The sequence below is a fragment of the Pseudopipra pipra genome, chromosome 2, assembly GCF_036250125.1.
Source record: "Pseudopipra pipra isolate bDixPip1 chromosome 2, bDixPip1.hap1, whole genome shotgun sequence".
Taxonomy (NCBI): domain Eukaryota; kingdom Metazoa; phylum Chordata; class Aves; order Passeriformes; family Pipridae; genus Pseudopipra; species Pseudopipra pipra.
In genome coordinates this window covers 28,577,351-28,602,700 of record NC_087550.1, presented here as the reverse complement: position 1 = coordinate 28,602,700, position 25,350 = coordinate 28,577,351, and the positions used below count along the sequence as shown (strand labels likewise).

Here is a 25,350-nt window from a genome sequence, read left to right as displayed (position 1 = left end):
TGAATAGATATGTGTTTGATCACAGAAGTGAGACCACAAATTGACCAAAGCTCTTCATCCTCACAAGCCATTGAAGCATTTTCCTTTAGATCAAGTGTTATGTTGAAGACCTTTCTTTTTTTTTTTTTTTCTTTTAGCAGAGATTTCTTTTTCTTATAAATATAGTGATGCATGTAGAATTCTGCCAGGATATTTGCCATAGTGAAGTGTATGGTGATCTGGTCTTAACATGACTATGGGGCTACTTTCCAATAAGCACTAAAATTTACCACACACACACATCTCAACTCTGATTATATCACAGCTCAGCTGAGCTATTTTTTTCCTTCTCAACATTTTCCTGAGGATCCCTCTGATTTCCTTGTTCCTCAGGCTATAAATGAGGGGATACAGTAGTGGAGTGATGTTGGTGTAGACCAGAGACACCACCTTGTCTCGAGCTGGTGAGTAACTGGACTTAGGACGAATGTAAATGAAAGTGGCAGATCCGTAGTGCAACAACGTGATGGCCAAGTGTGAAACACAGGTAGAAAAGGCCTTGCCCTTTCCCACAGAGGACGTGACATGTAACAAAGCCGCAGCAATGCAGATATACGAGGTCAGGATTAGGAGGAAGGGGAGCAGCAGAAGGAGCACGCAGGCAGCCAGCAAGGGCAGCTCAGGGGTGTAGCTCTGTGTACAGGCCAGGTGCAGCACAGCAGGGACATCACAGAAAAAGTGGTTGATGTGACGAGAATGACAGAAAGGTAAGCGGAAAACAGCCACTGTCAACCCCAGGGCAACAGCAAAGGCTCCCAGGCAGCACACCACAGCAAGCCTGAGGCAGAACCCTTCGCTCATCACAACCACGTAGTGAAGGGGCTGACAGATGGCAACGTAGCGGTCGTAGGACATGGCTACCAGGAGGAAGCATTCAGCCCCACCGAGTGTGACAAAAAGGTGCATCTGTGCAGCACAGCCTATGAAAGAAATGGTGCTGCCATCCACCACTATCAGGCTGAGGAGTGCCTTAGGGACAATGACTAGGGTATAGCAGAGCTCGATGGCAGAGAGCTGGCAGAGGAAGAAAAGCATGGGGGGACGTGAAGGCTCCATAACCACTGCCATGAAGACCATCATATTCCCTGCCAACGTGACCAAATGAACAATGAGAAAAAAAAGGAAGAGGAGGACCCGCAGACAGAGCAGCTCAGAGAAGCCAAGCAGGAGGAACTCCATGGTTGCACCAGTGCTCATATTGTCCCTCTCCATGCAGCCTTCACATGGCATCTACAGGGAGAGAAGCAAAAGGGAGACAGTTGAATTTGACCTGATTCTTGGCAATCAATTCCACATAAGAAATAGTGTTGCAGTACTGTAGAACCAGTGTAGTAAAGCTGATTGTGTAGGGAGGAAGGTGATTTAGTTAAAAAAAAGCAGACTGATTTCACTCAGTCACATTCAGCATGCTCTCGACCCACATTCTCACAACCACCAAGGTTCTTGTGCCTGAATGATCTCCCTAGGATTCTTTACCATGACTTTGATGACAAAGAATTTCAACAGTTCTGTCTTCATTACTTCTTCTGAGTTGTTCTTAGGTTTGTGACCATGTGCAAGTTTTGAAAATGCATTAGGTACCCTTTAGGAGGTAACTCTGATTAGTCTCTCTGTCCTGTCCTTTCTGATCTGATGTCCTAAGAAGCTGCAGACAGATGTGTTTGCATCTTGATGACCATCAACAAGTAGGTCTTGGAGACATTCTGCTACTGTTTCTTCTGGTGCTTCCACTCCCAGGCAGACCCATTTGTTCTCTGTTCACACCACTAATGCAGCCCTCTATATCTGTCCCAGAGATGTACAGGGGCAACTAAACAGTGAGCTGGAGCTTCTATGCTACTGCTTGACTCTCATTAAGGGGAATTTGAGAAGTTTGCTGACTGGCTTTTCCCTCTTTTCCCTCTGCTACAGTAGATCTGCCATAAAGTTCACACAGGAGCAAGGTTTCAGTGATTAGGCATGAGGATTGCAAATTAGAGCTGATGTTTTCGCTGCTTACATCTTTATACCTGGCTCCACCCTATGGCATCAGAGTTAAAGTAAACAACCAAAGATTTCCATGACAACATACTTTATAACTGTTTTTTAAAAGAAAATGCAAAGCCAATATTTTGGACTTAGAGAGAATGAGATTCTGCTTTTCACAAGAAGAACAGAAATTTCCTAGGAATATGGAGTGATGCAAAGCTATTTAAGTAGAAAAACCTAGGAAAGATAAGGATGTAGAGAGCCATATAATAATAAATTACATATACTGGTCACAGTTGAACAGTGTTCACTGCTCATGTGTTCATCATGGAATACAATATTTACTACAAGGAATAATTCCCACTCTTTCTACACTTTGTTGTAAAATAAGAATAAAAGCAGTGATTCCTTGAAGATTTCTGCTTATATTAAAAAAACCAGCAATATTTTAGTGTGAAAGAAACTGGAAAAATACATCAAATATCATGAAAGACAAATTAAAGGAATGGGAAGTTGATGGGAAAAGTATTAGTCGAGACAGGTGTTTTCCTGGAAAAAGCCATCTCAAAAAAGCTCCAGAAAGAAATAATCAATAAAATTGAGGAGGTGAATATACTAAGCCTACAGATCTTTCTTTTATTTTTGCCCTAAGGTTTCCTTGTGATTCAGTATCTCAGCAGGATTCAAAACATCTGGGGACTCAGACAAATAATGAAAACCTCCACAATTATATTACCTCAGTGCAAAACTAGGAATTAAATTTCTCTGCTTCAGAGCAGAAGTCAGCAAAATGGACAGGTTAGGAAGAAACTACCATAAGCTCCAAGACAAAAAAAATGGACAGTCAGTGAAGACCAAGAAGGAGCTCTTTAGAGAACACAGAGGGAACAGCAATCCTGCAAAAGGAGGTAACTCAACAAAGACCACTGCTAGAAACAGTTCCCAGGGTTATAAAGCCACAACTAACTCCTACATCTACCTTTTGCTGCTGCAAGACCTCCCCAACAGCTATTCTAAAGTCTGACTACAAAGCTTTCTTGATACTCTATGTAAGTAGTAGGTCTTCACAGAAAACAGGAGTAACAGGTTGATACATGACTGTGGACTCAGTCACTGAGGACCAGCTTGCTCCAAGTACTGAGACTTTAAGAGGATTCCACTAAGCACAACGAAGGTAAAATGTGGGGAAGAAAGAGGGGGTTCCCTCCCTTTGGTTTGGATCTGATCACTTCAGTGACAACATACCGTCTTCTCTGGGTTAGAAGGTAAGGAAATAAAGACTTCTTCCCCTTGATGATGTGCGCTGCTCAGTCTGGGCTGAGATTCTGTTTCTTGCCCAGTCTGGGGTCCCTCTGGCTGTGAGTGTCCCTAGGGCCAATGCTTTCTTTCAGCATCTCATATTAATTCTCTCTGCAGGATCCAGCTCCTTATATACCATATGACACAGAAGTCTGTCCTCTTCCCTGATGCCTCTGTTCTCCCTGCACGAATGACAGGAAATTCCACTCCAGCTTTTCTGTAAATCAAGTGATAGGATGTAATTGGACCTTCAGAAGAAGGCAGAATTGTAGCACTAGCACTCTCCTCTCTTGTTCTTTTCACTGAAGCAGTTGAAAGTACCTGATTATTTACTGGGATAGTTTGTACCTGGAATGGCAACATTTTGATTAACAGAATGTGTTGCTGCTCTTCTTAAAAATAAATCTGTGGGTCTTTAAGTAAGTTTAAACTAAACTCACACTTAAAGGCAAAGCAAAGCACATATAAAAACTTTAAACCCATCTGTGTGTGGAGTTTTCACGAGTTCAGATGACCCATTGTTTCTTATTTAGTCAGATGAAATCACTATTCAGCAGTAAGTAGGACTGCGATTATTTGAACCCAGCTTATTTTCATTGCCATTGTTACATTCATTCCTGGCCACTTACACTGAAATCTAAAGAGATCTGTAGGCTTCTGTGAGTACAAAAGAGAGGCAAACTCAAGATTTTTGACTGCTACAATGGATCTGCTTTCTGTTAACCCAGCTTGGCAGAAACATGTGAATATGCTATTTTAAGATTTTTCACAAGTTTAAAAGAAGTCCTTTCAAAATATTCTTCTATATTTTATCTATATGACATAGTCATTTTGGGACAAAACTGCTTCATGCATCAATCCAGTTTGGGGACCAATTGTGTTGGGAGCAGCTCTGCAGAAAAGAATCAGGGCTTCCAGCAGACAGCAAGATGAACAGGAGCCAGGAAGGGGCAACAAAGACCAACCACACACTGGGCTGCAATAGCATGAATGTGTTCAGCAGGTGAAGGAAAGTGATTATTCCCCTTTACCTGTCACACATGTAGCCACATCTGGAACACTGGGTCCACTGTTGTATTCCCCCATACAAGAGATGACAACAAGCTCAAGAGGAGCATGTGATGTCCAAGGGGAGGCTGAGGGACTTAGGTCTGTTCAGCCTGGCAAAGACAAGGCCAAAGGGGTTGATTTTAGCTACAAACTGGGAGGCTACAGAGACATCAGAGTCAGTTCTCTTGGAGTGGCACAGCAAAAACAGTCACACTGTTTGAATCAAAGAAAATTCTGATTAACCATAAAGAAAAAAATGCTTCTTTTCACAGTGGTGGTTCAGCACTGGAACAGGTGTCCTGAGAGGCTGGGAGATCTTTCTCCTTGGAGATGTTCACAGGTTGTCTGGACAAGACCATTAGCATCCTGATCTAGCTCTGGAGCTAGCTGTCTAAATCTTTCTTTGAGTCTATGATTCTGTACAGCCTTGGTCAGGCATCCAGTATAGACAGGATCAGAATTGTGTGTACCCAAGGAACTTTAAAGAACTTTGCTGTCATGAACTGAAATACTCATAGAGTTTTGGCTCCTCCAAGGCCTCTATCTGGGATTCTGTAATGTCACAATTTTGAAATTAGATAGAACATAAATGACAAAGTTGGTTTTAGGTATTTGTACTTGCTTTTAAACCTGTCACATAACTTCTTGGAATTAAAGCTATGACAGTGGAGTCTATCCTCTTTAGTCTCTCAATTAATTTCCTAAACTTTCAATGCTTTTTATTTCAATTTTTTTTCCTTTTCTTTTTGTTTAAGATTCTGCAAACATTTCAGGGCACAGAATGTCCTTAGAGCATTTACAAAACCAAATTCAGAATTTATCTGGAATTTCTAGATATTGTTGCATAATACTGAACAAAACAAGAACCCTGAAGCCTCTCTCTGGCATGTTGTCTCTGCAGATGTAATAGGAGTAAAATTGAGGAGCTGATTATTTTCTAATTATGTCTAGCAAATTGAGGAGGTTATAAATGGAAGCAAATCTTTACAGTGAAATCTAGTTTAGTCAAATGCTTTGCAGAGTAAGATTGCTCCCCCTAGTAAACTCTGTGAGAATTTCAGAACATCAGCTGATTAACTCACTCATAGTTTGTGTTGTAAAATAACACTCAGGGGTTTAGGTCCATTTCTTACTTTATATTTATCCTCTTCTCTAACCCAAACTGTAGGAGAAAATCTGCTGCCTCAGTAACAATGCAAAAATAATTACAAGGAACTATTTTGACAAGTCTGTTCCAACTTTCTCGTCTTCAGATCGTCCTTTGCTCCTGCTGGACTGGAGGTGAACTGAGGTGAGTCAGCACGTACCTAGTAACCAATACCACAGAGTCAGCAGTTATATGCACTAATTTTTTTTTTTGCCATAGTGCCCAACCTTACACTGAAATAAGTAAGGCAAATTACTGTTTCAGTTTGTGAGTGTGTAGATAAGCTGTCATTTATTAACATGCAACTTACACCTCCCTGCAATGTTTCAACACACTCCCACACGTTACCTCCAAAACACAGCTCACCAAACAGGGGAGCATTAGCTGGAGTGAGGTATGCATCTCAGTGCCAGAACACACAGCAACAAGACAAACAACAAGCAGGAGAGGATGAGAATATGCATGTCAAAGCGACTCCATACTTCCTCCTCTAGCCCACAACTTTCAGGTTCCCAGCATTTTCATTGCATCAGCTTACAGCCAAATTCATAATAGATTATTAAAAGCTGCACATTGGCATTAGTGTTTGCATGTCTTGAGTTTGCAGCATGTTACAGAGATGTACCTTCTTCCTTGCTGCAGAGTTCAGCCCTGCTCTCCTCCCCCGCACTCTAACTGTGTGATTTTTTTTCAGTGCATGCCTGCGAGGCTTTGGGACGGCCTGCCTTAGCCCGAATTTGTATAAAGAGTTTCTTGGAATCCAGCTACAGTTAATGAATCACATCATATCAGCTTCTATCAGCAATTGCAACACACTTCAGAGGATGTTTCCCCTGGTCTTCAGAAAAAAGGACCCGTGCTGGGCTTGCCTATCCACACCCATGAATCACCAGCCTGCTCCAAAGAAGGCAACAGAAACTAGGAAGCTCAGTGTAATTTGGAGCAATCTGGACAAACTGGAAACAACTCAGACAGGTACCAGGAAACCTGGAAGAGAGGGATGGCCAGTCCCAGTGATAGCTGGGGAAACAGTGAGCTCAGCCCAGGCAGCCATGACAGAGAGATACAAAACTTTTCAGCAGGCTGAAAATAATGTTCAAGCAACATGAAGTAACTAGCCGGTGGTAAAAGAGAATAAAGAGGATAAGAAAGATTGCAGATCTTCTTTGCATGTAAAAGCATGCTGATATTGATCCTCTGGGGGTATCATGCCATTGTATGGCAAAGAAAAGAAAGCAAAGATTTTGGCTTTAGCAGCTGCACTGATGTTCTGCTGCAGGTATGTTTAGTAGCAGAGGCTACTTCATTATTGAGAAACATGATGGTGAGTTACCTGATTAGAGAACTAAAGGTAGTTTTAAGGCAGATTGCTTGAATTGGTTTTGGTGGTTGATGAAATGTAAGATTTGCTCTAATGAAAATGGTAAGAGTGGCAACGTAAAAATAAATGTTAGTATCATTTGAGAAAGTGCATTTGTGACTCCAGTAAGGTTGATTAGGATCAGAATATAGCAGGGCCACGGGCTGAAAATTATAGCATTTTGACAGAGACATTTTAACAGGGATGGGATCCCCATTCTGTAGCCAACAGAAGTCAAGAATGCTGCCTCCCACAGGGGCAAGGCACTGAAACAATTGTGCATAGCCTTTAGGAGGAGCAGTGTTTCCTTATTCTTATAATGTTCAGAGGTTTCTGGAAACCAGGAACTGAAACTGGCTGAGATGGTAACAGCAGGATGACTGGCATCAATTTGCCTTGGTGAGAAAAAGCATCACCTTTCTCTTGTTGAGTTTCTGTTGTTTGGCTTGATAAACACTGTCTGGGAACTCAGTCTGGGAAAGATGAACCATAAACCAACCAAAACAGAGTTTTGCAAAAAAAGGGTAGGCAGCCTGACAGCTGACTACTCCTCATGATTTTTAAAAGGTGGGGTGTTTCTTTCACCTCGTTGTACTTAGTCATAGTCTAACCAAGCCAAAGGCATCGTCTTGCATTTCTACTAAAAAAAAAAAAATCCCTTAAAAGTATCATAAACATACAAGCTCTTCTTATCTGGAAAAAAATAAAGTTACTGGAAGAAAACTGGTTTAGAACTAGAGAAAGAAAGGATGAATCTAAAGGAGGAATTCATGAAAGAAAGGATGAAAATATTTAACCCGAGAACAGCAGGTTAAATAAAAATGAAAAAGACAGACAAACTGAAAATTAAGCTACAGGCCTTGGAAAATATTAATTTGAACCCCAATAGTTAAGATAAGCAGATGAGGGTAATAAGGAAGACTGATATTCTGAGGACAGATCTAAGTTTTCTTCTTTTATCTGACATTAGTTTCAGATTCATTTGGACAACTTTATGAATGTCTCTGTGGATCTAATTAAAAGTTTGGGTTTTAACTACCTGCAACCAGAGAGACTCATCTGGAAAGGAACAGAGTAGCTACAACTCTCATAGTCCTTGAAGGAACTCAGCAGTGCTCAGACCCTCTTGGGGCAGGGATCACTCTGGGGTCTTGCTGAGAATCATGGTGTTGACTTCTGAAAATCATGTATTTATTGTTCCCTGTGCAATGGTAGATGAGGCACTGTCCCACCTGAGCTCTTCCTTAGGGTGGCAGTGGCTGAGACACTCCACCTGGGGACATCATTTGTTTTTGCTTAATTTATTCTGATGCAACTGCAGCTCCTGGGAGAAAACACAGAAAAGTTCATTCTCTTATGAAGTTCTCCAAAGGAGACACCATCCCAAGCTGATGCTGCACACACTTCATCCCCAATGTACCCAGGCTGCCACTCATTTCATCCTTCTTATCCCATCTCATGTTTGGCCATCTAGATTAACATTTTGCATCTATGTCAATTAGGAGCCCAAAGCTCATTTTCAGGATAGTGAGGTGAGTAACTATTAGATCAATACGCTTTTCCAAAGATGCTTATTGCAGAAAGTAAACTCTGGAAACCACCATCTCAGAGTGAATGAACAAAATCCAGACAAACTGGAGCTTGTTTAGACAGAAGAACTATGGCAGACATATATGTGTGGTCAGAGACAGCAGGTGAGCTTCAGAATGTGTTCTAGCATTGAACTCTTGAGGTTGTTTCAAGATATTTTTCAAGCACGTTAGTTGGAGGTGAAAGAAAAGAGAAATCTGTCATTAATGGTGGGAAAAAGCCATTCAGCTGTTGCCTTCAGCATTCTCTAGCATCATTTCTACTTATTGTGTCACATAATTATATACATTTCATACTTCTATTATTTTGTTTCTTGTGTTCACATCAGCTCTTTATACTTACCTGCCATAAGAGCAAAAACTAAAACAACTCAGTGAAAATTTGGCAAACTATTCTTCATATAAAGCCAAGCATTGCAACACCACAGCAAAATACAGGGTGAGATGCAGTACAATGTTACTGGTCCAGGTGTCCATGAATGCAGATGTACAGGAAATAGTTTCAAGACGAGTGGATGTAAAAGAAACAGACTTCTAACAGCTTTTCTTCATGAGGACCTGTTAGAGATAAGGGAAAGACCTGTCAGCCTGCAGGGATCCCTGTCTATAGATGTGTCATATATTTCTGCATTGTGTTCCATGGGTGACCAAAGCTCTTATCTGAATTCATGGCACAACAAAATCATGAGCTTCATGGAGGAACAGGAGCAAGAAGAGGACAGTAGCCCTATTATTCTTCCAATGAGCAGGCAAGCTATACCAGTCTGCTTCACTGCCCATTCCCATCTAGTTTTACTATTGGGGCTCCTCTAGAACAAATAATTGGCAGATAAGGTGACATTGAGCCCTCACTGTAAACGCAGGCCAAAAGCATTAGGCCCTTATCACCTTCTGGGAGTCTCAGCGAAGATGTGGCATTAACAGAGGACTTGTGCTTGGCTGAGGTCTCTGGAAGTCCTAGGAGTTACACTCGGTGATCCTTGTGGGTCCCTTCCAACTCAGGACATTCTATTCTATTCTAGTCTAGTCTAGTCTAGTCTAGTCTAGTCTAGTCTAGTCTAGTCTAGTCTAGTCTAGTCTATTCTTACCTTTTGTGGCTCCTTGCATTCCCAAATCTTCATTTGCAAAGCTTAGCCATGGAAAAAAAAAAAAACAAAACCCCTCATATTTACATGTTTGTTGACCAATACAGCAGCTCCAGTCCTTGGATGCATGATTAAAAGCCTGATACCTCTGGTGCCCATAATGTTTTCCAAGCTGTATTTTTGTGGATCTATTTGGTACAAAGGCTTGTATTCAGAAATAAACTGCTTGTTAGAGCACATGCTGGCTGATGTGCATATTTATGCCCTTTCCTTTATATTCAAACACTGAGAAGAGCTTCCTCCATATTCGGTTTTAGCAAGTTTCCTTTATTAGCAAAACCTCATTTTCCAGAATGGGGAACATAGGCTGCAGATCTTGTGATAGCCTGAGCAACAAACCAGGCTAAGTACTCAGCTGTTCTTTCAGCTGAGTATGAATGGGAAATGTAATGAAGCTGGATCAAGTGGATGTGATACCAAAACATTTTCCCATGCTACAAAAGCTCTTCACTGAATCACAAAAACATAAGAAAGCTGTTTGGAAGATCCAACCTCCTGCTCAGAGCTGGAGTGTCACTAATTCTGCTTCCCATAACGATGGTCTTGTCTAACTGCATCTTGAAAGCCTCCAAGGCTGGAGACGACTTCATCACTCTGGATACCAGTTCCAGTGCTGTGCTGCCTGTTGCCGAAAGTTTTTCCTAATGCCAAATAGAACTCCCCGAGGTATGATTTAGAGCTATTTACCATTACTGTTAATTTAATGGAGTTGTAATAAACTTCTGTTATTTGGGACTGGAAGGTGAGGGGCAAAGAGGAACAGGACAGGAAGGAGGAAAAACAAGATCAGTGCATGAAGACTAGGTTGGAAAACAGCCTGTTAGAACACCATAAAGACAAAGTAGTCTTCTTTACTCTTCTTTTGCACAGTCACAACGTGAAAGAGTTGAAGGAGCAGAGAGGCAGAGGAGACCTTCTTTGCAATAAGCACCATTTAAATACAATGCCTTCGTTTGAACTGCTGTGCTCACTAGCCAGCAGTCTTTCTGTGCTAAGCAACTGCATTTGAACTGGTACAGAAATAAAAAGCATGAAATCTACTGTCTTCTGTGGTATAAGGCAAGTGCTTGGCAGGCAGAGCCTATTGACTACTGCATTGCTAATGGCTTGAGCTGAGCTGACTGCAGGTAGCTGTGCAGTGAAACAGAGTCCAGCTTCCAGTATGCCCTGACTTCCATTTTGGTTTCCATACAGTTGGACAGAGGACCCATCTGCAACTGAGTGTGTGTATGACAAATATCTTGTACTGCTGAGAGACACTGCTAGTAGAGAGCTTTGTTTATAATTTTTCTTTTGTGCTTGCTTTTTTTACCCCCTATGGCCTCATCAATCATCATATCTCATTCACTACTTCAAGTTCACAGAGGACATCAGAATATCAGAATATCAGAGCAGTCAGTTCAAATGGGCTGCAGATATGAAAATTCATTAGTGAGATAAATGAAAGGAAAGTTAGGAATCCATTCTTTTTCTATCATAGGAAGTGCACTAATGTAAACAGTTTTCTCTCTCCTGAGGATCTGGATAGATGATGTCTCTTACAACAGCTCTCTCTTACAGTCTCAAGAGGTGAGTAGTCAACTGGGAAAGATGTAACTGTAACAGATGCAGCTATGCACTTGACAGTTATAATAAGGATAGGCCACCCATACCTTTGAAGGATGTGAAGTCAAAGAAATTTATTAAGTGCCAGCTGGAAATATCAATGAAACTCTGCAATATGTGCATGTTCTTAAAAACTGATTTTATTTGTTTTAGGCTTTGATGAATAGAACAGCCTTTTGTTGCCCAAAATTTGGAACAATGTTAATGTTGCATAAATTAGGTCACTGAGATAGGAGTCTTGATACGTGTTTCTCAACACTACTGACGGACACTAAAATCAGAAGATCAACTTCACTGGAATTAAGTAATGCATATAATTGTATCTAAGAATTAAACTTTTTTTTTCCAAGATGCTCCAAACCAAGGCTTTAACTTTTACTCAGGGTGGAGAAACAGTATCCATATTTTCTCAAATCACTACTGCGGATTTGAGAAATCACAAGTCTCATTTTGGAAGCTCCACAACTATTCCTAGAAGCACAATTGTTTTCCCAGACAACAACCTTCCTATGAATTTTTCACTTCAGAAGTTCATATTAGACTTAATAGTACCCATTTTGTGTCCAGACGTTGAGGACTGTGGAGCAATGGAAATGTCTGAATGGTGGGTAGAATGCGAGATACAAAATAGAGCTCTACATGTCATTAGTTACACATGGCATGGAAAGTAAAAAGGGCACAAGGCCACACTGAAAACAGTGAAGTCATTGGTAATAGAGGTTTTTTAATGTCCCACAATAATAGGCCCTAGTCAAAAGCAGAGTGATAAAACTGGGAGCAGACCAAGCCTGGGCACTGCTACTTGTCTCATGGGATATTTCTTTAGAGGAGAAAACCTGTGGAAAAGCATGAATTTTGACAACTCTGTTGCAGAGGAAGGTCAATAGTCAAAACAGTGTGCTGACATTCAGGCAGATAAATGGACTAACACCATTTTCCACTACACTGAGGAAGAAAAAACAAAAGTCTAGAAATTCAGATAATAAGACAAAAGCAGAAATGTTTCCTTTTAGTCAACTGCGTCTGTGATGTTTGATGTGCTGGCAACGTTAGGCAGGTATTCACTTCTCTACCCAGAAACAATCTCCTCTGTTAGGCTGATTTTTTTTTTGAGATTCACTTCAGTTCAGGAACGGCTTCAAAAGAGTATGTTATTTAAAACTGTAAACACAAGATTTTTCTCTCCAGGAAAACAAAGCCAAACTGAGAATGAGAATAGAACTGGTAAGTACCTCAGCCATGACTGCAAAAAACACGTAGGCTGTTCTTGATGTCGCAACTCTGCAGTGTTGTAATTACATTGCATTTAAATGGAGGACTTGGCTGTCTATACTTGTTTTATTTGAGTCCTGGAAGTGTTATATGTGGAGCTGTTGAAGGCAGCACCTTGTCTGTGGCAGCCTGTGCAGTTGGCCATGGCCATGTCCCTTCCATGGACAGGTGCGTGCGTGTCTCTGGGTTACACACCCAAACTCAGCCCTGGCTGAACTTGCAACCTGGGGAGCAGCAACCATGAAAACCTGCCCTGGATGGGCTCCAGCAGCTGACAGCTGAGCAGGAGGAGTTACTGGGGCTGAACCCTGGTCATCCCTTAACTATACTTACACACTGAACTTGAAAAGTGACTTGGCCAGAAAGAAACTCTGGAACTCTCTTTTCTCCCCAGAAAAAAAAGCAGCTTGTGTAACTTTGTTGTTATTTTCTTTTACTTTCTGTCCTTGTTCTGTGATATATTTTCATCCTTTCATTCTTTGTTGCTGATCAGCTGCTTGCAGGAACTACCATGAGCTATCTTGGAAGGGCATGTTTTGTGTTGAAATCTTACAGAACAGTGGATAATATTTCAGTTCTATTCTTCTTGCAGTTGTTGTAGGATGTTATTCTATTTTTGCCATGTCAAAAACAATAAAGATCTGGAAAAATTCCTTTCACAAAGGAAAAATAAAAAACAGATTTACCAAAAACCATAAGGTGGAAAGGGACCAGTGAAAGCCTCTAGCCCAATCTCCTGCTGACAACAGGGCTGACTTCAGTTAGGTGGGATTCCTTAAGGCCTTGTCCAGATGAGTTCTGAACATAGAATCACAGAATGGGTTGGAAGGGACCTTTAAATATCATGACTGCTGGAAACCACCTTGAAGGTACTGGATGGGGGGGACTGTCAAGCATTAGGAGCTGCATTTAGCAAAGGCCACCTGGTTGGTCAACACCCGAGGCTCCATCAGTTGAGGTGGCCCTGCCCAGTCAGAACCTTCACGTACTGTAGATGAAGTCCCTGTGGTGCACATAAGAGGTATGTTAGGAAAGACTGTTTGGATTAGTCCTACCTCAAGTAAAGGCAAACCCATAAGTGGGATTGTTTTTGCTCAAGGACCTGGTTTCACTTAGTGGGTAATAGATAAAGATGGGGAAACACATTTTGTACCACAAGAGGTCCTAATTTTGAGTGAGAACTGTCTGTAATATTTCATTATATATATACAAATATATATATGTATAGTTAAAAAAGGTATTAATTTAGGCATGACATAAACGGTATAGAATAAGGGGTGGATAACGTCCTAGTTACAGGGGCTGGGACCAGTTTATCACTATGTGGGTATAACCAAAACTGTGTATTCTACACCCTCTATGTAATTTCTGATGGATTGTTAACAAATGGATCATTTGCAGCAGCTGCCGAGGGCACACCTGACACCTCAGGCTACAAGCTGAGCGTTAAAGAAATCTTGAGAGGCAGGAGAGTGTTTCTTTGTCTTCACACCAATGACTCAGCTGAGACAACTCCCCTCCAGAGAGGCATAAGCACCTTCACACCCAGCCTGAGGGGTCATCTCTGCTAATGGGCCACAATGGACTGGCATAATAGGCAGCTGCAATGACCTAGACCATCAAAGATTCTAAAACTATCCCATGACTCACAGAGTTAAATTACCCATTGTGAAACTCCCTATCCTAGGGGAGGTACTGGGCATTCCCACCTGAACCTAAGCATATATAATCTTGGGGTTTGGGCACTTCTGGTACCACTCATCGGATCCAGAGGAGGACCAGAACTTTGACAGAGCTGCGACCATCATCTGGACCAACAGGTTTCCTTTGCTTTTACTTTGCACTCTGGGGGGCCATGTGGTGCTCAGCACAGGGGCTAATGAACACTGTTCTGTTCTTGTCCCAGGGAGCTGGGTTGTATATCTGTTTTTGTGGGTTAAAACCAGTTTTTGCAGTGTCATTGCATTTATTGTAGCCTTTTTAGTAAATTGTAACTCTGACTTGTAATCTCTCTTGAGTTGGGTTCATTTCTTCTGCCAATTTACTTTTAAACCAGCACAGTACCTCAGCCTTCTCCATATCAGTTTGTTACCATTTCTCCTGTCTTATTTATTAGTGGGGTGGGATATGACATTTTCTTTAATCTTCCTTTTCTGGTCAATGTACTTATAAAAGCCATTCTTATTATTCTTGCCAAATTCAGTTCCGGCTGTGCCTTGGCTTTCCTGATACCATCCCCTGTAGCTGGTAGTAGTTGGCTTCCTGCCAAACCCCACAGACTACAGAAGAAAAGCTCCCAGAAGAGAGAGAAGAAAAAAAACGGAATAGCAAAAGCTATATAAAATATATATATTTTACATATATCACATATATACAATTAAGGTCCTGTGTACATATGAACACATGAACCCAAATCGCTCCCAGAAGGGAAAGAGGAGAAGGGAAAAGGGACAGAAAGGGACAAAAATGAACAAAAACAAAACAGGTATCCACAATTGAAAAACCCGGTAACCGACAAAGTAAAGAATTAGCAAAATCTCACCACTTCCCTTGAGAAAAGCAGGACAGTCAGACCCAGCCCAGCACCCTCCCCTCACACATGGCAGACAACAGCAGTCGCTGCAGGCCTCAGCTCCAGATAAGCAAGACCAACACAGGGACCTACTGTTCCCAAACCTCGCCGGAAGAGGAGAGAGAGAGAGGTCTCTCTGACCGGTTTATTTATACCTCATGTCACATAAAGGAATAGCATGGAATACTTCTCTGGTCACTTCCCTAGTTCCTTCCTGGTTACAAGCTGGTCTCCAGGAAGGCCTAGACTGAAACTATCACAATCCCCTTATGTTTAGAGCATAGTTACATCAGTTAGGAACATGAAACTTCTGTTTCCTTGAGTCGCTGAGGGAGATATTTTTTCTACACTCCTCATATCATACTCAGTACCTTTCCTTGGAGGAGAGAAAAAGCTACATTTACCTACCCTTTAGTAGTTTAGGGAAGTCCTAAATTAAAGAAATACAGTACTGTGGGGTGGACAACCCTCACACAAAGTCAGCGTTTACACAAGGGCTTCCACCAACTGTGCTAACCATAATCTCAGTGCATGTCACTTAACGACCATACCCTTCTGGTGTTTGCACAAGTCTTCATCCATCTTCATAATTGTCCTGACACAAGATGTGGTTTGGGAGGGTTGGGCCAGGTATTAAGAAAAACTTTTTCAGTAGGACTCTATGCAGTGCGGGATCAGGTGTAGGATATTGACTTCATCAATATTTTCAACACTTAGCCAGATAAAGTCACGGTGACTTGACGTGGTGTTGCAGATAGTCTCACTTGAAGTAGAATTTCTGAACAATACACCACTGATTTTATGACACAGAAATCCATGAGCAACTGATAAATAACAAATGAATACTTACTTGTGCTTACAGCTCCAGCTTCTCATGCAGAGGTTATCTTAATGTGCTTCCCTTCCCAGCTTGACTGGAAGCTATTTCCACCACCCTCCTTTATGTTCCTGTCATATTCATTCACTATCAGATGAGAGACATATCCAATGATATATTGAAGTTCAGACCATGACATCTTTGCTTAACGTTAGCCCTTGACATCTTATTAATCGTAATGACAGTGCAAGAGAGAGTTCTGATGAAATTCCAGGCAAGTTTTAGCAGTTTTCTTCAAATACTGCAAGAATGGAATAAAAAAACCCTATCCTGATAGAGCCTATCGTCCCCTCTCCTCCCCATTCATTTTAATGATTGATATTATTTATTTTTCTAGGAAGCAGATATTCAGGCTATAGTGACCACAATAATCTGATAACGGCCACTGCAGTCTGCAAGTAATAGTCCAGCTAAAGATTAATTATGTCAGCTATGCAAATAATGATATTCTTGAAGTGTTTGGTTTACTTTTTAACTTCTCTTGCAAGGACTATAAGTAAAAAGGAGTTTCTTGTACTAAGTCCCCTTTCTTTAAAACCCTTTTGCAGCTGGCCCCAGGGCCAAAGGCACTAGGCTGTTGCACATCATGGCAACCAGTTCCTCAGGGCACACTGGTCCCAGCTTCATTGCCCACATCTTTCCAATCAGGGCCACGGTAACAGTGTCCCATCCCCTGCCCCCCGCCCAAATTAAGGCCAGGCTTTCTTACTAACAGCAACCCCCCCAACCCAACAAAGGAAGACATTTAGGGTCAGCTTGCTGCAGCTGCATCCTGTCCCTCTCCAGAGGATGGCAGCAGAGCTCAAGCAACCCTGAAGGATCTTTTTCCCCACCCTGGTTCATAGAATCACAGAATGGTTTGAGTTGGAAGGGACTTCAAAAACACCGAGTTCCAACCTCCAAAGTTCAGACCCTGCTGAGCTCCCTGCTATTTCCAGGCTTGATCTAAGCAAGCTTCCCAAGGGATCCAGGTGAGATCCCTTGGAATAAAGTAGTATTCAGTAGTACAAAAAATCTGGTCAGTATTCCGAGGTAACACCGAGAGAAAGTACAGTGAGCAGCGCAAGAGTAGCGTCACCACCCCAGCCACATGGCTGTCCTGGTGGACACCCAGGATAAGGAGGGTCCCCACCTGGATGCCATCCGATGTTCATAGTCCTCTGCACCCTGGTCCTGCACCTCCCGAAGCTGTGCAAGGAATGCTGCTTTCCTGCTTTTCTCAGAAAAACTTGGGATTTCAAGGACTGGGAAAGACTGACCTACCACAGCACTGGATTGCCTGTTGAAAATAAAACGTATTTATTTCAGCAAGCAATGGAAAGTGTATTATGGATGCTCTGGCTAGCATAAAACAGGGGTTGGGCAAATTTGTTAGATAAGGAAATTTCAGTGCTGATTAAAGGTGAACATACCTTGTACTACCTGTAGATTATTTTTCTGAAAGTTGGTGAGAGTAAAATGAAAATGCTATGTCTAAATAAATGTCTATATCAACAAAAAAATATGTCTACAATGGAGTTACAGCACTGGTGGAAAGGGGAAGTGTTTGGCATTATCCATCTGGACTTGTGCAAAGCATTTGAAGCTTTATAGCATAACATCCTTGTCTCTAAACTGCAGAGATATGAATTTGATGGATGGGCTACCCGGTGGACAAGGAACTGGCTGGATGGTCACACTCATGGAGTTATGGTCAATGACTCAGTGTCCAAGTGGAGACCTGCAACAAACAACATTCCTCAGGGGTTGGTATTGGGACCAGCACTGTTTAATGCCTTTGTCGGTGACTTGGACAGTGGGATTGAGCGTACCCTCAGTAAGTTTTCCAGTAACACTAAGTGTGGTGCTGTTGACACACTGGAGGAAAGGGTTGTCATCCAGAGGTACCTTGGCAGGCTGGAGTGTTGAGCCTGTGTGAACCTCATGACAAGGCCGAGTGCAACGTCCTGCATGTGAGTTGGGGCAATCCGAAGCACAAATACAGGCTGGGCAAAAAATATTTTGAGAGCAGCCCTGCAGAGAAGGACTTGGGGATGTTGGCTGATGAGAAGCTCAACACGAGCTGGCAATCGAAATGTCTGCAGCCCAGAAAACCAGCTGCATCCTGGGCTACATCAAAAGCAGCTGGCCAGCAGGTTGAGGTATGTGATTTCTCCCCTTTAGTTCCACTTTAATGACACCCCACCTGGAGGCTGCATCCAGCTCTGGAGTCCCAACATAGGAAGAACGTGGATCTGTTGGAGAAGGTCCAGAAGAGGGCAATGAAGATGGTCAGAGGGCTGGAGCACCTCTGCTGTGAAGACAGGCCAAGATACCTGGGATTATTCAGCCTTGAGAAGAGGCAGCTTTGCGGAGATCTTATAGTACCTTCCAGTACCTAAAGGGACTACAAGAAAGCTGGGCAGGGACTTTTTACAAGAACATGCAATGATAGCACAAGGAGTAATGGCTTTAAACTGAAAGAGAGCATATTTAGATTAGATATTAGGAAGAAATTCTTTGCTGTGAGGGTGGTGAGACTCTGGAACCTGTCGCCCAGAGAAGCTGTGGATACGCTTTCACTGGAAGTATTCAAGGCCGTGGAGCCCTGAGCAATCTGGTATAGTGGGAGGTGTCCCTGCCCATGGCAGGGAGGTTGGGACTAGAGGATCCTTAAAGACACTTTCCAACATAAACCATTCTATAATTCTGTGATGCTATTGCTTACATACTTATTTAGCCCAGACACTCTTGCCTCTGTTCTCCACAGTCATCTTGATCTCCTAACACAGCAGTTTTACTTCCCACACTTCAACCATCAGCCCTTGTCCCCGGGAAACGATGATTTTTCAGCATATTCCTGTCACCTCCTGAAAGGTGGTGCTGGGGATGGTTGGAAGGCTGTGTCTATCTAATATGTCATGGGCATTTCCAAGAGCAGGTGTGCTGAGTACAGGGTTCCAAGCAGCAGTTCATCACCTCTCATCTGCTTTGTACACTTCGTGTCCACTAACTTTGTCAGTGTCTCTTGCTCCTGGTTCCTGAGTGACCACAGGAAGAGAAGGAACATAAAGTGACGGGTAGACACCTGCCTTGCTGTCACTGGTCATTTCTTAAATATGCTGGAGATTTTCCTCCGGTATGTCTGTTTGCTGTGATTGCCTGTGGGGAAGAGGCTGGCTGGTAGGCTGTGACTTCACTGACACCAACAGAGAGTTCATTCCCAGCCTTTTCAAAGACATTTGACTGAGTTTTGCCACCTCATTTATTACTCTGATTTGTGAAGTCCGGTAGTGCACACGAACAGCAGCTCATTCCATCTCATGGTGCTGATAAGGACACTTCAAGCTGCGTTGTCCTTGTGCCTGGGTGTCACCGCAATGGGAACTGAAGCGCAGCAGCTCTAGATTGATAAGCTGCTTTATTCCCCACAGGTCACATTGCTTTGGGAGGGTGTCTCAAGCAGCAGATCTGGTTTGAGTGAGCCTCCCTATGGGACATAGAGATCATACACAGGCCAGGAGCCTGGGAGATCCCGGATGAGTCTGTGCTGAGCTCTGGGGCCGATGGTGTTTAGCTTGGTGAACTGCACTCTTAATATGTGGGACTGTGTGAACAGGAATAGGGCTTTGTGACAGTAAAAATGACAAAGACAAGTTTGGTCCAAGGAGGGAATTCCTCATAGGAATAACCTGCTGCAGTTGCGTACGTTTCACTGTCACAATTGTTTTCCTGATGATCTCTAAGGATCTCTGAAGGAAGGTCTCTTGTTAATGCTTTTGTCAGCAACATGCTTTGCATTTTTTGAGATTTGATTTACAAGGATGGAGAATCTCATTTAAACTTTGCTGATTAACCCAAAGTCATATAAGGCACTGTCAAGAAAACACAGTAGCATAAGGGGAAGGAATATTCTGACAAAGAAAACCTAGAAGAAATTAAAGGAAACATCTACAACTGAAATGAAGGTGAGGTGGTTGTTTAAAAAAGAATGGACAGACTTTCCCATTCAGATCAATCATTTAGCCGATTCCGATTTATCAAAGCTTTCTGTTTGATTATGTAATTTGGGGCAGTAGAAGGCTCTATTGTCGGTATGATCAATGCCTTGAGATACAATCATAGTTGTAATAGTTAAATACAATCTGCAGGTGAAATATGGGCCAGGATCACAGCAATAATCAACATGCTTACCAAGACTTTTAGTCTGATTGAGTCAAGCCTGAACGTGCTGTTACTGACCCATGAAACTGGAAGGAGATAAAATCTTTCAGGAGAGATCCAGGAAAAATGTTTGCAAGTGACTGTGTGAATCATTCTCTGGATGCACAGAGACATCTCATTATGGAAGGGCAATACTGGTCTATACTAAACAGTGCATAAAACAGACCCACTGTTGCTTGCAAGAGATTCTTTAATGGCATCAACAGAAATGGATTACAGAAAATGGCAGAGGCCAAGGCACTGCAAGGGCATTGTAAAACAAATTACAAAGGAATCAGCACAAGCAGAGGCAGAGATCTAGGTCTCCAATTTCTTGCTGGGGCTGCATCTTCCCTTGGCATTGTAGGATTTGCATTCTAATAGGAACGGCCAGGGTGAAGGGGACGCAGGAATGAAAGCTTGTTGTTGAAGTTGATTGCCTTGTAATTTGGAAGGTGTTCTTTTTCTCCTGCAAGGTATTGGATTCCACTTCCATCACTGTTCTCACACAACAGCCAGGCCCCTCTCTGGACTTTGTGAGAAGACATAATATCATTATCATGTCCCGCAGCCAGATTGGTTGCTTCTTTTATTACCCTCTCCTTCCCTTGAGACTGGGTGTGTTCATAGAGAGTGATCTCAGGATTGTGCAGATCTTCAGTGATCATCTGCAGAGAACTGATCCTATCATTCATCCTTCTACCAACAAAGCTATGTTCTCCCTCTCAAGACCAGAAACTGGCCGTTATAGTTTGCATGCTCATACGCCACCCAAGGCTGGCCAATTACTTTTGCCGAGGAGGCAATGTCATTCCAATCTTTATCTCTTAGATTGGAAACATCAGTGGTGAATTCTTTGGACAAACCCTGGAAGTTGGCATGCTCATAAAGAATGATTTTTCCCATCTCAGTAGGACTTCTGGAGTTTGGACTTCTTGCTGCAGGAGCTGGATGACAGCCTGTGTGAAAGAAACAGAGAAAACATGCAGTGCTTTTAAGAAGCCTTTAGGGAAAACGCACAAAATGATGGAGAGCCAGGAGGGAAAAAGAAACAAAGGAAAAATTAAACATTTTTAACAAAGAATAAACAAAGCAGCAGCTGGAAAAGAGTGGGGGCATGACACAGAAATTTGAAATTGGAGGAAAAAAGTAAAATATTTTATGTACCCACAACTGTCCAGTTTTATTTTGTTGTGCGTGTAGGTTTAGGTATATGCCAAAATTAAGTTGTAAAGTACTCCCGTTTTCACCCCTCAGAATTGTGTAGCCATAGCCCTCTCCACCCATTCCTTTTGTAGGCTATGTTTGTCCTGCAACCATCTTCTCAACACCTGAAAGATGGGATAAGTGTCCACAGATACAGACAGCATATTCTCACATATGTGCTGTAGCCCTCATCCCAACACTAAAGCCTCTTTCTCTTCAACTGCATTTCACGGCAGCTGCCCAAGAAATCATTACAGTTTTCATGTAAAAAGTGTGCCTCTCACTTTGATGTCAGCTTCAGGGATGGGAAGAGCTGAGGGCAATTCCTGCAGTCCAGGGCTGCTGTTTGTGAAAGGGATTTCACCTGCCTCCATTTATAGCTTGCACAGAAGTCTTGTGAAACACCCCAGTCAATGGAACTGGAAGTGGCCAATATTACACTCAGGGATCAAATTTCATTGACCGTATGTTCCTACAAGGACATCCAGCCACCTCACTGCTCTGGTTCAAAGTCTGTTGAAGCATGAGCATCTTGATAACCCTTAGAGCTTCAGTTATTGTTTGTCCTTATCCTCTAGAAGCTTGCTGAACCACAGTGGTTGGAACACATTAAAGTACTTTGTGACACATGGGCTGTAGAATTTTTCTGCTAATTGCAGTTTACATTTTTGCTTACCTGGGAAGCATAACTAATGCACAACCTTTGTTTCCAAAGAGTTTCGATGGGAGATATCCATCAACATTTAAGTAGCTTTTTTTCCTAAACCTCCTTTCCCTCTTAGAACCACAGTATTATTAATGTTGTAAAAGGCCTTCGAGATCATCAAGTCCCACCATCGACTGAATACCACCATGCCCAATAAATCATATTGTAAAGTGCCACTTCTAAATGTTTTTTGAACATTTCCAGGGATGGCTACTCCACCACTTCCCTTGACAGCCTATTCCAATGCTTAACCACTCTTTCAGAGAATACTTTTTTCCTAATATCCAACCTGAACATGGCATAACTTGAGGGCATTTCACCTTGTCCTATTACAAGTTGCCTGGGAGAAAACACAAACCCCCACCTCACCACAAGCTCCTTTCAGGCAGTTATGGAGAGCACAAAGGTCCCCCCTCAGCCTCCTTTACTGCAGGTTAAACACTGCCAGCTCCCTCTCTCTCTCCTCCTCATGCTTGTTCTTCAGACCCTTCACCAGCTCTGTTGTCCTTCTCTGGACTCACTCCAGCACCTTAACAGCTTTCTTGCTGTGAGAGGCCCAAAACCCAACACATGATTTGAGGTGTGGCCCTACCAGTGCCGAGTTCAGGGAGACAATCACTGCCCTGGGCCTGCTGGATCCACCATTTCTGATGCCAGCCAGGATGTCACTGGTCTTTTTGGCCACCTGGGCATGCTGCTGGCTCATGTTCAGCCAGCTGAAGCTGTGGATGCTCCATCCCTAGAAGTGTTTTTTAGGCTCTCTTCCAACCCAAACTGTTCTCTGATTCCATGACATATGTGTTCATACACACCTTTATGTATAGTCATAGATGTAAAGGGTACTATTGTAGATGATAATCAAAAGCACCAACATTGTTGTCTCAAAACCAGAAAGCAGGTCACCGTGTAGAACCTAGAAATAGGGTGTAAATAGAGGCCTATTAGTATGGTTTAAATAGTAGCTTAAAAGTCCAAATTTCAAAGCTGAGGCATGGGAAAAGAAACATGGATATTTGCAGACACTTTATTCAGTAAATACCAAATATTGTAAATTGTGCTTTATACTGTCAGTTTTGAAATTAAATAATTTAATCTGGTTAGAGGTGGAGTTTCTTTCACACCCTTGTTAACCTGCAATATTATTCTCCTAAATATGACTCCAAATATTTTCCCAGTTCAGTCTGAAGTAAATGATTGATATAGTATTTCTTTTTAATACTTTTCCTGTATCAATTGTTTCCATTTCTGTCTATGGAACAAGAAAGCTTAGAATGTTGTTCCCCAGCTTATTTTTCTCTTTTGAAATTTCTGAACCACTGATCTTGTTTCTCTTCATTTCCCCATCCTCCTTTATTTTCTTCTCTACATGGGCACAAGTATTCTTCTACATCAAGTTACTGGTTCTTCCAAATGCCAGACTTTGCTCTCAACCAGTCCTACTGGAACTCTTCTTTGCAGAAAACACCACTCCTTAAACTCTATTGGAGTGAATTCTGTAGTGTGTCCTCAGGACTCAACCCATCTTCCCTCTGGTCACTGTCTTCCAAGGCTCAAAGAGGGTTGACTTCCTGCTTTCTGCTCTGGTGTACTTGACCAATTGTCAACCACCAGAAAGATCATCTCATAAGTTATTGAATTGAATTAGAGTGAATTGCAGAATTAGCTGTATTTCAGTGTTTTTCCTCATAAGTATTAACTACCTGCCTTACATCACTAATCACTAGGAAGTTACTTTACAGAATCAGGCTACTGGAGGGTACGCTTCCTCTCTGATGGTTAATCTTGAAATTAACTAACAGGCATTCTGGACAATATTACAAAGTCATCACTAAAACAATTCCCAGAGTTGGCTTCCAACCTTGGTTGCTTTGTCAGTTGTTAAAAATATTTCTGGTTTATGTTTTCACAAAATGTCTTTTGTTATCAGGTAAAACATTTGTGAAAACCTACGTTAGCATAAAATGAATTTTTAGCACAAAAATAAGAAAAAGTGATGATGGATCGTTTGGTTGGTTTTCTTTTAAATTTCTGCTTGCCTTTTTTGTTGAAAGAACGTCATACACTACTGATGTCAACTCAGAGGAAACTGTCTGCAGTAGCCTGACCATTCTTGGAATTATAAGGACAGGAAAAGCTAGAGAGACCTGAGAGACCTATGAGACCTATGTCACTAGGTGGTCCTAATGGGTCTGAGGCTGTCTTCATCAAGCTTTGAATATTGTGTGGGACAGAGAAATGCATGATGCTTTGACAGGGAAGCTGGTCTTGCATTAAAACCTCAGATATAAAAGATGCAGTGACGTGATAGAGAGGCTGCTACAGGATATATGGTCTGCTAGACTAGATTTAAGAGGCATGGACCCTGCACGGGTCTGAACCTAAATGAATTGTTCTGCTGAGCCTTGTCTCTTCTGCTTCGGTCACTAGTTCTACAGGTGTCTCCTTCATTTGTTCTTAGTGTCTGCAAGCTTGTAGCACTTGTGAATTTTAAAGTTTGGGAAGTCAATCTTGTAAGAGTGTATGAAATATGACAGCATCTGTTTCATTAATTTTACCAAACAAAGATCTTTTTGGTTCAAAGTGAGCCACAGTGGTGTAATTTTCTAACAGACTTCAAGCCATCAATTAGGGCATGGATCCAGACAGGGATATCACATAGGCAGAAGACTCCTCCTGGTATTCAAGGCATCCATGACTGCGAGAATGTTTGAGACAAGTGTGTGATGTGTGTATGTGTTAGCTAGGAAGTAACAAGCTGCACCAGCCAACAAGTAGAAGGCACATATTCTTTGGTCAGAGTGCCAAGATCCAGGCATGATATTGGTCAGGGTGAGGGCTCATAGTCATATTTGAAGGACCTGTGAATGCACTTGTGGATCTAGAGACTGAGATTGTGTATGTTTTCACTAGTGAACTTCAATCTTGATCATCTGGAGAGGAGGAAGGAGACTTGGCTGTCTACACTTACATTTTATGTCAGTCCTGGTCATGTTATATGTGGGGTTGTCAAAGGCAGCACCTTGTCTGTGGCAGCCTGTGCAGTCCATGGCCTTTCCATGGACATGTGTATGTGTGTCTCCGGATTACACACCTGGGTTGGCTGAACCTGCAACCTGGGGAGCAGCAGCCATGAAAACCTGCCCTCAACAGAGACCCTGGCTGGGATCCAGCAGCCAAGCAGAAGGAGTTCCTGGAGCTGAATCCTGATCATCCCTTAACTGTACTTGGACACTGAACTTGAAAAGTTGGTCAGAAAGAAACTCTGGAACTGGTGTTTTCCCACAGAAAAAAAACACCCTTGTGTAACATTATTGTACTTTCCTTTTACTTTCT

General features: G+C 42.2%; 1 protein-coding gene across 1 annotated transcript; it reads right to left on the bottom strand.

Annotated features, from left to right (window-relative positions):
- Nucleotides 1-258: 258 nt before the first annotated feature.
- Nucleotides 259-1,269, bottom strand: LOC135409336 (olfactory receptor 10AC1-like). Its single transcript, XM_064644719.1, has one exon. It carries the CDS (start codon nt 1,267-1,269, stop codon nt 259-261), a length of 1,011 nt encoding a protein of 336 aa, XP_064500789.1.
- Nucleotides 1,270-25,350: the final 24,081 nt, after the last annotated feature.

Coding starts and splice junctions, on each gene's coding strand:
- LOC135409336 (XM_064644719.1), bottom strand. CDS start 1,269: ATGCCATGTGAAGGCTGCATGGAGAGGGACAATATGAGCACTGGTGCA.